At 52.1% G+C, this 15,145-nt stretch overlaps 1 protein-coding gene across 1 annotated transcript in view; it reads right to left on the reverse strand.

The window, feature by feature from the left end:
* LOC140403311 (adhesion G protein-coupled receptor E1-like) overlaps nt 1-15,145 on the reverse strand; it is a 331,002-nt gene that overhangs the window by 84,382 nt on the left and 231,475 nt on the right. Inside the window, exon 12 of the mRNA XM_072491155.1 lies at nt 14,822-14,923. Coding sequence (XP_072347256.1) covers nt 14,822-14,923 — 102 coding nt within the window. The remainder of the gene's footprint in view (nt 1-14,821; nt 14,924-15,145) is intronic.

Genomic DNA, 15,145 nt, shown 5'->3' on the forward strand with positions numbered 1-15,145 from the left:
TTTCTCTCATATCAATTTTGCATCTTTTTCCAATTACTTTAAATCTACCCCCTCTGGTCTTCAACCCCTTCAGGAATGGGATCAGTTTCTCCCGATCTACTCTGCCCCTCATGGATATCTCTATCAAATCTACTCTCGGCTTCATTTTCTCCAAGAAAAACAGTCCCAACTTCTCCAATCCATCTTCATAACTGCAGTTCTCCATCGCTGGAATCATTCTCGTGAATCTTCCCTGCATTCCCTCCAATGTGTTCACCTCCTTCCTAAGGTATGGTGCCCAGAACCAGAAGCAATACTCCAGCTGAGGCTAAACTAGTGACTTGTATAAGTTCAACATAACTTCCTTACTCTTGTACTCTCTGCCTCTGTTAATAAAGCCCAGCAAACCCTTTGCTTAATAAACCACTCGCTCAACCTGTTCTGCCACTTTCACTGACTTGTGCACAGATTTTCTTTGATTCATTCATGAGATGTAGGCATCGCTTGCAAGGCCAGCATTCATTGCCCATCTGTAATATACACCCAGCTCCCTCTGCTCCTACCTGCTTTAGGATTGTACCTTTTATAGTCTATTGACTTTGAATGAAGAGCAGCTGCGACTCAGTGAGCTGGAAGTAGAATCATAGACTGACCACAGTGCGGAAGGAGGCCATTTGGCCCATCGGGTCTCCACTGACCCTCTGAAAGAACACTCTACCGAGGCCTATTTCTCCCTGCCCTGTTTCCGTAATCCTACTTAACCTGCAAATCTTTGGACACTAAGGCAATTTATCATGGCCAATCCACCTAACCTGCACATCTTTGGACTGTGGGAGGAAATCGGAGCACCCGGAGGAAACTCACGCAAACACGGGGTCCCTGGTGCTGTGTGGCAGCAATACTAACCCACTGTGCCACCATTCTGTCCCCTGAATTATCCAGCTGTTTGCCAGTGGCACGGTTCTCTGGTCCCACTGGCAGCGCACCCCCCACCCGTAGGTTTCCCGGCGGCATGGGGTGGCTTCAATAGGAATTCCCATTAATAAGCGGTGGGACCAGAGAATTCTGCCGCCGGCGAACGGCGCGTCGCCTCTGGCCGTCGAGAAATACGTGGCTGGGAGGCCGGAGAATCCCGCCCTCAATCAGAAGTTGTTGGTCCAAGCCCCACTCCAGCTACTTGAGCACAAAATCCAGACTGATATTACTGGGATTTATACCTGGGATTTCCAGCAAGTTTCACGATCACTGACAGTCTCAACACAGAGGAAAGTGAAAGAAGATCTGTAGAAACTACTGTTGAAACAGTATCCATTCACACTTTGAAGAGGAATTTAGGGGTGCTTGAAGAGGCGGCATGTTAAAGACGATGGGGAGTGGGCAGACGCTGGGTCCAGACGATGTTGCTCCTGTGGAAAAAAACAGCCGGAGAGAGTGGATGGGTTGTGTGGTCTGCTAATGGAACGCTGGAACATTCGATGGTGCTTCCTTGTTGATTTACTCATTGAGCCAGTGGTGATGTTTCTCCCCTTTCCCTGATCTTTGTTCCAATGGAGATGACCAAAATGTTTTCTTTCAATCCATTTATAAGCTGAAGAATTCTGACTCTTCATCTTCCCACCCATCCGTCGCAACCAAGAACTGAACCATCAATTTTCGCTTTAACTGGGAGTCAGGATTCATGGATCATTTTATGGCTGGCAAAAACTACCCTGTGGAATAGAGTTGGAGCCTATTGGAATGATTTGAATGGAGGAACTGAACGCATTGTAGCCACATTTGCTGACAATTTAAAGATAGGTGGGAAGTAAGCTGTGAGGACACCGAGTCGGCAAAGGGACATGGACAGATTTAGTGAGCGGGCAAAGAAATTTGGCTGATGGGAGTTTAATGTGTGAAAATGTGAGGTTGTCCATTCTGGTGGGAAGACTAGATAACAGGAACAAAAACAGAAAATACCGGACAACCTCAGCATGTCGGACAGCATCTGTGGAAGGAGAAGGGAGCTAACATTTTGAGTCTGGTAACACCAGGTTAAAGTCCAACATGTTTGTTTCAAACACTAGCTTTCGGAGCACTGCTCCTTCCTCAGGTGAATGAAGAGGTATGTTCCAGAAACATATATATAGACAAAGTCAAAGACGCAAGACAATGCTTAGAATGCGAGCATTTGCAGTTAATTAAGTGTTTACAGATCCAGAGATAGGGGTAACCCCAGGTTAAAGAGGTGTGAATTGTCTCAAGCCAGGACAGTTGGTAGGATTTTGCAAGCCCAGGCCAGATGGTGAGGGGTGAATTGTAAGACTTCTTACTGTGCTCACCCCAGTCCAACGCCGGCATCTCCACATCATTTTGAGTCTGGATGACTCTTTGTCAAAGCTGGAGAGAACTGGAAATAGGGTCAGATTTACACTGTTGTGGAGGGGGTGGGTGGGTGAAGTGGTGGGGCTCCACGTTAGGTGGAGAATTGACAAAGATGTTGTGGACAGAAAGACAAACTGAATGTAAATGGAGGTGGTCAAGGCTAAGAAGGGCGCTGCTAGTGGAACACTAAGAGATCAGAATGTGTTAATGGCAGAACAAAGGTGAGCAGTGTGTCAAAGGACAACCAGGAACAGGGAACAGATGGCCCAAGTGGGATGGGGTGGGGGAGGGGACAATGGCGAGGGAACAACAGACCGATGGAAGAAATGGAAATAAATTGATAGAAAGAAAAATGGGGTGAAGGTGGAGGAGAGAGTTCACAGTCTAAAGTTGATGGACTCGGTGTTAAGCCCCGAAGGCTGTCATGTGCATTATTGGTCGATGAGGTGCTGCTCCTCCAGTTTGCGTAAATAGATAACAGAATATTGTTTAAATGGAGAGATTTTGCAGAATGCTGAGGCACAGAGGTACCTGGCTGTCCTTGAACATGAATCAAAAATGTTAGTATCAAGGTACAGCAAGTAATTCTGAAGGTGAATGGAATGTTGGCCTTTATTGCAAAGGAGATAGAGTACAAAAGTAGGGATGTCTACTTACAACAGTACAGGGCATTGGTGAGACCAGACTGTCATGAATATTTAATTTTATGATTCAAATGTTTTTGAGGTCGATCTGCAGTTTTGAGAATTTCATTTTTAAATGTAAGATAAGTGGGAAAGAAACCCTTGGTTTGAAAAGCTGGTAAACGCCCCTAAAATAATTACAATTTAAAGTTAGAGGTGTGAAGGCAGTAATGGCAATATGGTGGCAAAGTGGGCAGCACTGCTGCCTCACAGCACCAGGAACATGGGTCCCAGGTTCGATTATAACCTTGAGTGACTGTCTGTGTGGAATTTACACATTCTCCTCGTGTCTGCGTGGGTTTACTCCGGGTGCTCCCGTTTCCTCCCACAGTTCAAAAATGTGCAGGTTAGGCCATGGCAAATTGTCCCTTAGTTTCCAAAGTTGTGCAAGTTACGTGAGGCTGTGGGGATGGGGCGGGGGAGTGGGCTTGGGTGGGGTGCTCTTTGGGAGGGTTGGTGCAGACTCAATGGGATGAATGGTCTCCTTCTTCACTCTTGGGATTCCACGAATCAGTGGGTCTGGTAAGAATGCCGTTGACTTCCTTAAAGATATAAATTGTTCCCCAAACCAAGGGGAAGTTGGAGAATTGAAAATAATTCCTGCCTGGAACATCCCAGGAATGCCACATTGCTACGGTAATATGTTATGTTATGTATCCTTTTGTTTCGGATCTGATCTTCCTGATTTCACACAGGACAGTTAGTTGCAGTTGGTGTTTGGAAGTCACTGGGGTGAGAAGAGGGAAGCCTGCTAAAAGTCAGGGCTTTTAAGCACAGGAGCCAGAGCAGAGGACTATCGGAATCCAAGGGTGTTTTCTGACTCGAAGCCACCGAGCAAGGAGCCAGTGAGGCCCAAGTTTGAACTGTGGAGTCCACTATGGTGAGATCTTGAAGGGGACCTAGCGGGTCACCTAGTCGAATGGTGGTGGAATGATCCCAAGAAATCTCATTTTGGGAATTATCGGGTAAACCTTTTGGTCTGAGCATGAAATCATGTGGCGTAGTTCTTGCAGTTAATAATTGGGAGTTCAAATTTATTTCTAAGCCTTTGCCGGTCACCACAGATAGTGTAACTACACTTACAGAAAGGAAGGAAGGACATACTTGCTTTGGGAGTAGATCAGGAAGGGTTCACAAGGCGGATTCCTGAGGAAAGGTTAAGCAGATTGGGCCTACACTCTTTGGTATTTAGAAGAATCAGAGGGTGACCTTATTGAAATATATAAGAACAGCACAGGAACAGGCCCTTCGACCCTCCAAGCCTGTGCTGACCATGATGCCTGTCTAAACTTAAACCTTCTGCACTTCCGGAGTCCGTATCCCTCCTATTCATGTATTTGTCAAGATGCTTCTTAAATGTCGCTATTGTACCTGCTTCCACCACCACCCCCGGCAGCGAGTTCCAGGCGTTCACCACCCTCTGTGTAAACAAACATTCTGAGATGTTTCGCTAAGGTAGATACTGAGAGGGTGTTTCCCTCTTGGGGGAAGCCTAGATCTACGGGCTGCTGAGATGAGGAAGAATTTTTCTCAGGGGGTCACTATTCTTTGGCATTCTGTTTCCCGGAAGCCGGTCTATTGGACACATTCAAAGCTGAGTTAGATAGATTTTTGATCCACACTGAAGCTGCCTCAATTTGAGGCTACTCGGGGTTGTGAATTTCCGCTTTGACTGTTCACGTATCTGAACAGGCCGATTCTCAATCCACATGACTTTGAATGACTTAGAATCTATACAATTCAGAAGGAGGCCATTCGGCCCATCTTTGAGCACGGGGCAGGACGACCCACATGCTAGTGGGATTCAGAGTGTCAGTGTTCCTTCTTTTCTCCCACTCTGCCTCATCATTATGACGTTGTGACACAAAAGCTTGATAGACAAGTTGTCACTGTTATCAAGGATCGGCTGCAAGTTCCTCCCAGTCAATGATGCTATGCTTTGAGGAGAGCTTCAGAGTGTCTGTGAAACATTTTCTTTTCCCTTCTCTGGAACCCTGGTCTTTTGAGAGTTGAGAAAACAGGACCGGGAGGACTGTAGATGGTTTTCAGTCCTCCAGCCTTGTAGCGCACAAAGACTCTGTGAGACGAATAGAGTGAAGTTGATGAGGCTTTATTAAGCGTGTCTGTTCCCCCGCAGCTCGATAGTAAACTGGCCTGCGGGGGAAGACTCCGGCTTCTTATACTCCGCCTTCAGGGCGGAGCTAGAGGTCAACGGCCAACCAGGACCCGGGATCTGTCAGCCAATGACATTAGGGCTTCCAGTCCCACATGACCCCCAATACATACTACCACATTCACCCCTTGTCAAAAATGAACCCGGCGGGGTGATGCTTCGTATGGTGGTAAGGGTTTACAGGGCTGGTCCTGGGAGGAAAAAAAACATTCACAAGGCAATACAGTATTGTACAATTTTGTCCTGTTGCAACTATTTACAGAGGGTATGGGAAGAAAAGCAAAATGTTCTTGTGAAAAGTCCATATTTAGTTTTAGATCGACGCCACGAGTCGGTCGGGTGGTCTGGTCGTCCGTGTCGATCGCCTCGGCCCCGGTGGTGGTGGTGCTTGTACCGGTGTTGTCGCCTCCAGGAGCCTTACGGTTTCAGCTTGGGCTTTATTCTTGGTCGGTGCTGAGGGGAGGGGAACCGATCCTCCTGGGAAGGGGGCGGTCGCGGGGTGCGGTGGTGGCAGGAAGGGGGGCGGTTGGGTTGATGGTGTTGGGGGGGTGTGCGTGTTGCCGGCGGGCGCCAGATCCCGCAGGGAGACCGTGTCCTGTCGGCCGTCGGGGTACTCCACGTAGGCGTACTGGGGGTTCGCGTGGAGGAGGTGAACCCTTTTGACCAACGGGTCCGCCTTATGTGCCCGCACATGCTTTCGGAGCAGGATGGGTCCTGGGGCCGCCAGCCAGGTCGGCAGCGACGTTCCAGAGGAGGACCTCCTAGGGAAAACAAGGAGACGCTCATGAGGCGTTTGATTAGTGCTCGTACATAATAACGACCGGATGGAGTGGAGAGCGTCCGGGAGGACCTCCTGCCACCGTGAAACTGGGAGGTCCCTGGACCATAGGGCCAGTAGGACGGCCTTCCAGACCGTGCCGTTCTCCCTCTCTACTTGCCCGTTCCCCCAGGGGTTGTAGCTGATTGTCCTGCTTGAGGCTATGCCCTTGCTGAGCAGGAACTGGCGCAGCTCGTCACTCATGAAAGAGGACCCCCTGTCGCTGTGTACGTAAGCGGGGTAACCGAACAGTGTGAAGATGCTGTTCTGGGCTTTAATGACTGTGGCCGCGGTCATGTCAGAACAGGGAATGGCAAAAGGGAAGCGGGAGTATTCGTCCACCACATTAAGAAAATATGCGTTGCGGTCGGTGGAGAGGAGGGGCCCTTTGAAATCGAGACTGAGGCGTTCAAAGGGGCGGGAAGCCTTAATCAGGTGCGCTCCATCTGGCCTGAAAAAATGCGGCTTGCATTCCGCGCAGATGTGGCAGTCCCTTGTGACTGTACGGACCTCCTCTAAAGGGTATGGGAGATTGCGGGACTTGATGAAGTGGTAAAACCGAGTGGCCCCCGGGTGGCAGAGGTCCTCGTGGAGGGTTTGGAGGCGGTTAATTTGTGCGTTGGCACATGTGCCGCGGGATAGGGCATCGGACGGCTCGTTCAGCTTTCCGGGACGATACAAAATCTCATAGTTGAAGGTGGAGAGCTCGATCCTCCACCTTAAGATCTTGTCGTTTTTGATTTTGCCCCGCAGTGCATTATCGAACATGAAGGCTACCGACCGTTGGTCCGTGAGGAGAGTGAATCTCCTGCCGGCCAGGTAATGCCTCCAATGTCGCACAGCTTCCACTATGGCTTGGGCTTCCTTTTCTACTGAAGAGTGGCGGATTTCTGAGACGTGGAGGGTCCGGGAGAAAAAGGCCACGGGTCTGCCCGCTTGGTTAAGGGTGGCCGCTAGAGCTACGTCGGAGGCGTCGCTCTCGACCTGGAAGGGGAGGGACTCGTCGATGGCGCGCATCGTGGCCTTTGCGATATCCGCTTTGATGCGGCTGAAGGCCTGGCAAGCCTCTGTCGACAGAGGGAAGGTCGTGGTCTGTATTAGGGGGCGGGCCTTGTCTGCGTACTGGGGGACCCACTGGGCGTAGTATGAAAAGAACCCCAATCAGCGTTTCAGGGCTTTTGGGCAGTGCGGGAGGGGGAATTCCATGAGTGCGCGCATACGTTCGGGGTCGGGGCCTATTATCCCATTGCGCACTACGTAGCCCAGAATGGCTAGCCGATCGGTGCTAAAAACGCACTTGTCCTCGTTGTATGTGAGGTTCAAGGCTTTGGCGGTCTGGAGGAATTTTTGGAGGTTGGCGTCGTGGTCCTGCTGATCGTGGCCGCAGATGGTTACATTGTCGAGATACGGGAACGTGGCCCGCAACCCATGTTGATCAACCATTTGGTCCATCTCCCGTTGGAAGACCGAGACCCCGTTTGTGACGCCAAAAGGGACCCATAGGAAATGGTATAATCGCCCGTCTGCCTCGAAGGCTGTGTACTTGCGGTCACTTGGGTGGATGGGGAGCTGATGGTAGGCGGACTTGAGGTCCACGGTGGAGAAGACTTTATATTGGGCAATCCGGTTGACCATGTCGGATATGCGGGGGAGAGGGTACGCGTCTAATTGTGTGTACCTATTGATGGTCTGGCTATAGTCAATTACCATCCTTTGTTTCTCCCCTGTCTTCACTACGACCACCTGCGCTCTCCAGGGACTATTGCTGGCCTGGATTATGCCCTCCTTTAGTAGCCGCTGGACTTCGGACCGAATGAAGGTCCGGTCCTGGGCGCTGTACCGTCTGCTCCTAGTGGCGACGGGTTTGCAATCCGGGGTGAGGTTCGCAAACAAGGACGGGGGTTGCACCTTGAGGGTTGCGAGGCCGCAGATAGTGAGTGGGGGTATGGGGCCGCCGAATTTGAACGTAAGGCTCTGTAGATTGCATTGGAAATCTAATCCCAGCAAGGTGGGGGCACAGAGTTGGGGAAGGATGTTTAGTTTGTAGTTTTTGAACTCCCTCCCCTGCACCATTAGGGTAACTATGCAGAATCCCTGGATCTGTACGGAGTGGGATCCTGCAGCTAGGGAAATCTTTTGTGCGCTGGGATAGGTGGTCAAGGAACAGCGTCTTACCGTGTCGGGGTGTATAAAGCTCTCCGTGCTCCCGGAGTCGACTAGGCATGGCGTCTCGTGGCCGTTTATTAGCACCATTGTCGTCGTCAAAGAACAAAGAACAAAGAAATGTACAGCACAGGAACAGGCCCTTCGGCCCTCCAAGCCCGTGCCGACCATACTGCCCGACTAAACTACAATCTTCTACACTTCCTGGGTCCGTATCCTTCTATTCCCATCCTATTCATATATTTGTCAAGATGCCCCTTAAATGTCCCTATCGTCCCTGCCTCCACTACCTCCTCCGGTAGTGAGTTCCAGGCACCCACTACCCTCTGCGTAAAAAACTTGCCTCGTACATCTACTCTAAACTTTGCCCCTCTCACCTTAAACCTATGCCCCCTAGTAATTGACCCCTCTACCCTGGGGAAAAGCCTCTGACTATCCACTCTGTCTATGCCCCTCATAATTTTGTATACCTCTATCAGGTCGCCCCTCGTCGTCTGGAGTGTCCGGGGCCGAGCTTGATTGAGCGTAATTGAAGCAAGCCGTGGTTGTAGTAGTGGTGTGGGGTCCGTTGTTGCCGTCCAAGATGGCGACGGGATGGACAAAATGGCCGCCCCCATACATCGCACGTGGCTGGGGGTCACAAGATGGCGGCGGGGTGGACAAAATGGCCGCCCCCACGCGTCGTACAGGTCTGGGGCGGTCCAAGATGGCGGTGCCCCTCCACCCCTCGTGGTGGCCGGCACCCAAAATGGCGGCGTCTGCGGGTCGCACATCGGCGCCCCTCCTCCCCTCGTGGTGGCCGGGACCCAAAATGGCGGCGTCTGCGGGTCGCACATGGTGTGCTGGGGGGGCTGGGGAGCGCTAGGACCGCGAGCGCTAGGACCGCGAGCGCTAGGACCGCGAGCGCTAGGACCGCACGGAGCTCTCTCACCGGGGACAGCGGTGGTCGGGCCCAAATAGGTGGCGCCGGCGGGTCAGGCGTGGGGTGGGGGTTAGGGTGGCGTTAGGGACGCGCAAAACTCCCTCCTCTCCGTGGAGAGTGTTGGCCGGGACCCAAAGCGGTAGCACCGGCGGCGGGTCATACATAGGCTGCGGGGAGGGGGGTTGGGGAGCGTAAGCGGCGTGCAGAGCTCCCAGTACTCCCGGGACCGCGGTGGTCGGGACCCAGAGCGGCTGCGCCTGCGGGTCGTACATGGCGTGCTGGGGGGGTTGGGGCGTGTAAACTGCTTGCAGGGCTCCCTGTGCTCCCGGGACAGCGGCGACCTCGCGGGACCGGCACACAACCGCATAATGGCCCTTTTTCCCGCAGCTTTTGCAGATAGCTGCGCGGGCCGGGCAGCGCAGAAGTAACAGCGGGCGCCCCCGGTGCGACTCGGCGTTTGGACCACGCAAGCCTGTGGGGTGCCCGGGGCGGGGGGGTAGGGGGTTTGCCGCGACGGGTACGTACAGGGCCCAATGGGTTGCCGCGCGGTCGGGGCCGTCGGCGCGGGTATTACGCGCGGCCACGTCTAGGGAGGCTGCTGGGGCCCGTGCCTCTGAGAGTCCTAGCGACTCTTTTTCTAGAAGTCTTTGGCGGATTTGGGAGGATTGCATACCTGCCACAAAAGCATCGCGCATTAACATGTCCGTGTGTTCGTTTGCGTTCACCGACGGGCAGCTGCAGGCTCGTCCCAAAATCAGCAGCGCGGCGTAGAATTCGTCCATCGATTCTCCGGGAGCTTGTCGTCTCGTCGCGAGCTGGTAGCGAGCGTAGATTTGGTTAACTGGGCGGACATAGAGACTTTTCAGTGCTGCGAACGCCGTCTGGAAATCCTCCGAGTCTTCGATGAGGGAGAAAATCTCCGTGCTCACCCTCGAGTGCAGGACCTGCAGTTTTTGGTCTTCTGAGACCCGGCTGGTGGTCGTTCTGAGGTAGGCCTCGAAGCAAGTCTGCCAGTGCTTGAAGGCTGCTGCCGCGTTCACTGCGTGGGGGCTGATCCTCAGGCATTCCGGAATGATCCTGAGCTCCATTGTCCTTTTTAGGCACGCTTAATAAATTGTAGCGCACAAAGACTCCGTGAGACGAATAGAGTGAAGTCGATGAGGCTTTATTAAGCGTGTCTGTTCCCCCGCAGCTCGATAGTAAACTGGCCTGCGGGGGAAGACTCCGGCTTCTTATGCTCCGCCTTCAGGGCGGAGCTAGAGGTCAACGGCCAACCAGGACCCGGGATCTGTCAGCCAATGACATTAGGGCTTCCAGTTCCACATGACCCCCAATACATACTACCACAAGCCTCAGTCCATCAAAGTTGATTTTTGCTGAGTTCTGCCTGGACGCTTGTGAAGCTGGTTTCAGGAAGGACATCCATTGTTTGCTTGAATCTGAGGATGGGGTGGAGGCAATACTAATGAAATTTTGACCTTTGAAGAGGCGAATAGGCACTGCCAGGTAGATTGTAAATAGACTGGGAGGGGGGAGGTTGTAAATAGGCTGGGGGGGGGGCTATCACACAGACTTGTCTGACCCCGGTTCAGATTTGCAGGCAGATCTCCTACTCACCTCACGTGCACTCAAATCAGCATGAATCAATTCACTGCATCACAGAAGAATGACAGAAATACACAGTGCAGAAGAGGACCACATCGAGTACATAAACAACACCTGACCTGTATACCTAATCCCATTTGCCAGCACTTGGCCCATAGCCTTGAATTGGTGGCTGGTTTGGTACAGTGGGCTAAACAGCTGGCTTGTAATGTAGAACAAGGCCAGCAGCGCGGGTTCAATTTCATACCGGCCTCCCTGAACAGGCGCCGGAATGTAGCGACTAGGGGCTTTTCACAGTAACTTCATTGAAGCTAACTTGTGACAATAAGTGATTATTATTATTATTTAATGTTATGACGTGCCAAGTGCTAACCCAGGCATTTTTTAAAGGATGTGACGCAATCCACCTCTACCACCCTCCCAGGCAGTGCATTCCAGATCATCACCACCCTCTGGGTAAATTGTTTTTCCTCACATCCCCTGTCATGGGAGTGTACCTTTAAGAAATGGGTGTTTATCAAATAGCTGCAGTGATGCCATTGTGTGGATGGAGCTGGGTTGTGGCTCTGGCTTTTACTTTCATTTTGAGCTGGAAGCTGTTTGTGGCTTTATGTTTTGCGTTCATGTTAGACAGTTAAAAGCTGAATTCAGACAAGGAAGGTCTCTCTCTCTGTATTTTAAAAGGTGTCCAGATCACTTGATAATTTGAAAGTGATAACTGTCTTGTGTAAAGACTTTATACCTAGTGCTTTGTTAAAAAGGGTGTTTGGCTTATGGATGTTGTTAGGAAAGTTATTAAGGGTTACATAGAGAGGACTGCATCTGTGGGGGGGGGGGGGTATTTATGTTGGTAGTTGATAAAATGTTTACTGTGTGTTGATAAAATGTTAACTGAATTCATAGAATAAACATTGTTTTGTTTAAAAATACTGAAGCTCTCTGTTGCATAACACCTGGAAAGTACACCCTTGTGCTCCTCATAACCAGAATCTATTAAAAGTTGTAGGTCAGGTAAACTCCATGATGTACTTTGGAGTTTTCTAAACCCTGGCCCATAACACCCCCGAAACCTACTGCCCCTCACCTTGAACCTATGGCCACTTGTGACTGACCCTTCAACTAAGCGGAATGAGGGGACATAAAGGTGACACAATGGTTAGCACTACTGCCTCACGGTGCCGTCGACTCGGGTTCAATCCTGGCCCCGGGTCGCTGTCCATGTGAAGTTTGCACATTCTCCCTGTGTCTGTGAGGGTCTCACCTTCACAACCCAAAGATGTGCAGAGTAGTTGGATTGGCCACGCTAAGTTTTCTTTTTAAATAATTTTTATTCAAATTTTCACAAAATATCAACAACAAAATATAGAAAGAAAAGAACAACCCCCCCCCACCCCCCCGCCCACTCCAATTTAAGAAACCCCGCCATATCGTTGATCCAGGGTTCCACACTTGGGGGCCTCGCATCCTTCCACTGAAGAAGAATCCTTTGCCGGGCTACCAGGAACGCAAATGCCAGAATACCGGCCCCTTTCGCCTCCTGCACTCCCGGCTCCTCTGCCACCCCAAATATTGCGAGCCCCCAGCCCGGCTTGACTCTGGAACCTACCACCCTCGACACCGTCCTCGCTACACCCTTCCAAAAGTCCTCCAGCGTTGGGCACGCCCATAACATGTGAGTGTGGTTTGCTGGGCTCCCTGAGCACCTAACACACCTGTCCTTGCACCCAAAGAACCGGCTTATCCTTGCCCCGGCCATGTGAGCCTTATGCAGCACCTTAAATTGTATGAGGTTGAGCCTCACGCAAGAGGAGGAAGAGCTCACTCTCCCCAGGGCATCCGCCCACGTCCCCTCGTCAATCTCCTCACCCGACTCCTCCTCCCAGTTACTCTTTAGCTCCTCCATCGAGGCCTCCTCTTCCTCCTGCATCACCTGATACGTTGCCGAGATCCTCCCCTCTCCAACCCACACCCCTGACAGTACCCTGTCCTGGACCCTGCGTGGCGGCAACAGTGGGAACTCCACCACCTGCCGCCGAACAAACGCCCTTACCTGCATAGATCTGAAGGTGTTCCCTGGTGGGAGCCCGAACTTCTCCTCCAGCTCACCCAGGCTCGCGAACTTCCCGTCCACAAACAGATCCCCCATCCTTCTAATACCTGCCCTGTGCCTGCTCAGGAACCCTCCGTCCATCCTCCCGGGACAAACCGGTAGTTCCCCCGAATCGGGGCCCACACCGAGGCCCCCACCTCCCCCCTGTGACGTCTCAATTGTCCCCAGAATTTGAGGGTAGCCGCCACCACCGGGCTCGTGGTATACCTCGTTGGAGGAAGCGGCAGCAGTGCCGTCACCAGCGCCTCCAGGCTCATGCCCACACAGGACGCCACCTCCAGCCTCTTCCATGCCACCTCATCCCCCTCCATCACCCACTTACGCCCCATCGCCACATTGGCGGCCCAATAATACCCACAGAGGTTAGGCAGCGCCAACCCCCCCCTATCCCTGCATCGCTCCAGGAACACCCTTCTCACCCTCGGGATCTTCTGCACCCACACAAACCCCATAACGCTCCTGTTAACCCGCCTGAAGAAGGCCTTAGGGATGAGCATTGGAACAGGAACAAAAACCTCGGGAGCACCGTCATTTTAACTGACTGCACCCTACCCGCCAGGGAGAGTGGCAGCACATCCCACCTCTTAAACTCCTCCTCCATCTGCTCCACCAGCCTTGTGAAGTTAAGCTTATGTAGGGCCCCCCAGCTCCTAGCCACCTGGACCCCCAGGTACCTGAAACTCCTCTCCCCCCTTTTTAGCGGGAGCTCACCAATCCCCCTCTCCTGGTGCCCTGGGTGCACCACGAACAACTCGTTCTTCCCCATATTAAGCTTGTACCCAGAGAAATCTCCAAACTCCCCAAGGATCATCATCACCTCTGGCATTCCCCCCACCGGGTCCGCTACATACAGCAGCAAATCATCTGCATAGAGCGACACCCGATGCTCCTCCCCACCCCACACCAGCTCCCTCCAGTTCCTCGATTCCCTCAACGCCATGGCCAGGGGCTCAATCACCAGCGCAAAGAGCAGGGGACACAGGGGACACCCCTGCCTCGTCCCCCGGTGTAGCCGGAAATACTCTGACCTCCTTCTGTTTGTGGCCGCACTCGCCACCGGGGCCTCATATAGCAGCCTCACCCACCTGACGAACCCCTCTCCGACCCCGAACCTTTTCAACACCTCCCACAGGTACCCCCATTCCACCCTATCAAAGGTCTTCTCCGCATCCATCACGGCCACTATCTCCGCCTCCCCTTCCATCGCCGGCATCATTATAACATTCAAGAGCCTCCGTACATTAATATTCAACTGCCTCACTTTCATGAACCCCGTCTGATCCTCGTGTATGACCTGCGGCACACAGTCCTCTATCCTCATGGCAAAAATCTTTGCCAGCAACTTTGCATCTACATTTAGGAGTGAGATCGGCCGATATGACCCACACTGTAGGGGATCCTTGTCCCACTTCAGGATCAGGGAAATCAGCGCTCTAGACATAGTCGGGGGCAGGGCCCCCACTTCCCTTGCCTCGTTGAAGGTCCTTACCAACAGCGAGCCCAGCAGGTCCGAATACTTCTTGTAAAATTCAACCGGGAACCCATCCGGCCCCGGTGCCTTCCCCGCCTGCGTGTTCCGTATCCCTTTGACCAACTCCTCCAACCCAACTGCCGCCCCCAACCCTGCCACCTGCCCCTCCTGGCCACGCTAAGTTCACCATTAATTGGAAAAATTAAAAGAAACTAAGGGGAACAGCTGTTCCTTATCCACCCTGACCATGCTCCTCATAATCTTGTACACCTTCGCAGGATTGTGATCAAGTTTCTTGAACATGAAAATCTTTGGAGCACAACCCATATAGAGCCCCACGATTTACTGAATGAAAGGCTTTGGTCAGATTGGTGAGTAAAATGAATTTGTGGGAGTGAAGGTTTCTCGGGGAGGCAGACAGGAACAGAGCTTAAGGCCATGATCCTATTGGAAGACGAAGCAGGCTTGAGGGACCGGATGACTTACACTTAGGTTCTTATGCACTAATTGAGTCGCAAGTAATGTGCCACGACTGACCTGCAAAGGGGGCGTTCCACTCTGATTCTGCCACTGACCATTAATCAGGTTGGCGATCGAGTTCATCTGTGAACAAAATGTTTGGAATGCAGAATGGGATGTCTGTGTGAAGAAGAAAAGAGAGGTGTCAAAATCTTCCCGAGACAGATGGTTAACATCAGTTCATTAAGAATTGCTCGTCTCACAATATCTCCTGAGGCCAGTACACTGTTCCATAGATACCATGGGTGGGGCTTTCCAGCTGTCCCCCCCCCCAGCCGCAGGTCGAGGTCGTGAACTATTGAAAACCCTTTTGACAGAGGCGAGACTGGAAGATCCTCCCAC

This window comes from Scyliorhinus torazame, chromosome 27 (genome assembly GCF_047496885.1).
Source record: "Scyliorhinus torazame isolate Kashiwa2021f chromosome 27, sScyTor2.1, whole genome shotgun sequence".
In the NCBI taxonomy this organism is placed as follows: domain Eukaryota; kingdom Metazoa; phylum Chordata; class Chondrichthyes; order Carcharhiniformes; family Scyliorhinidae; genus Scyliorhinus; species Scyliorhinus torazame.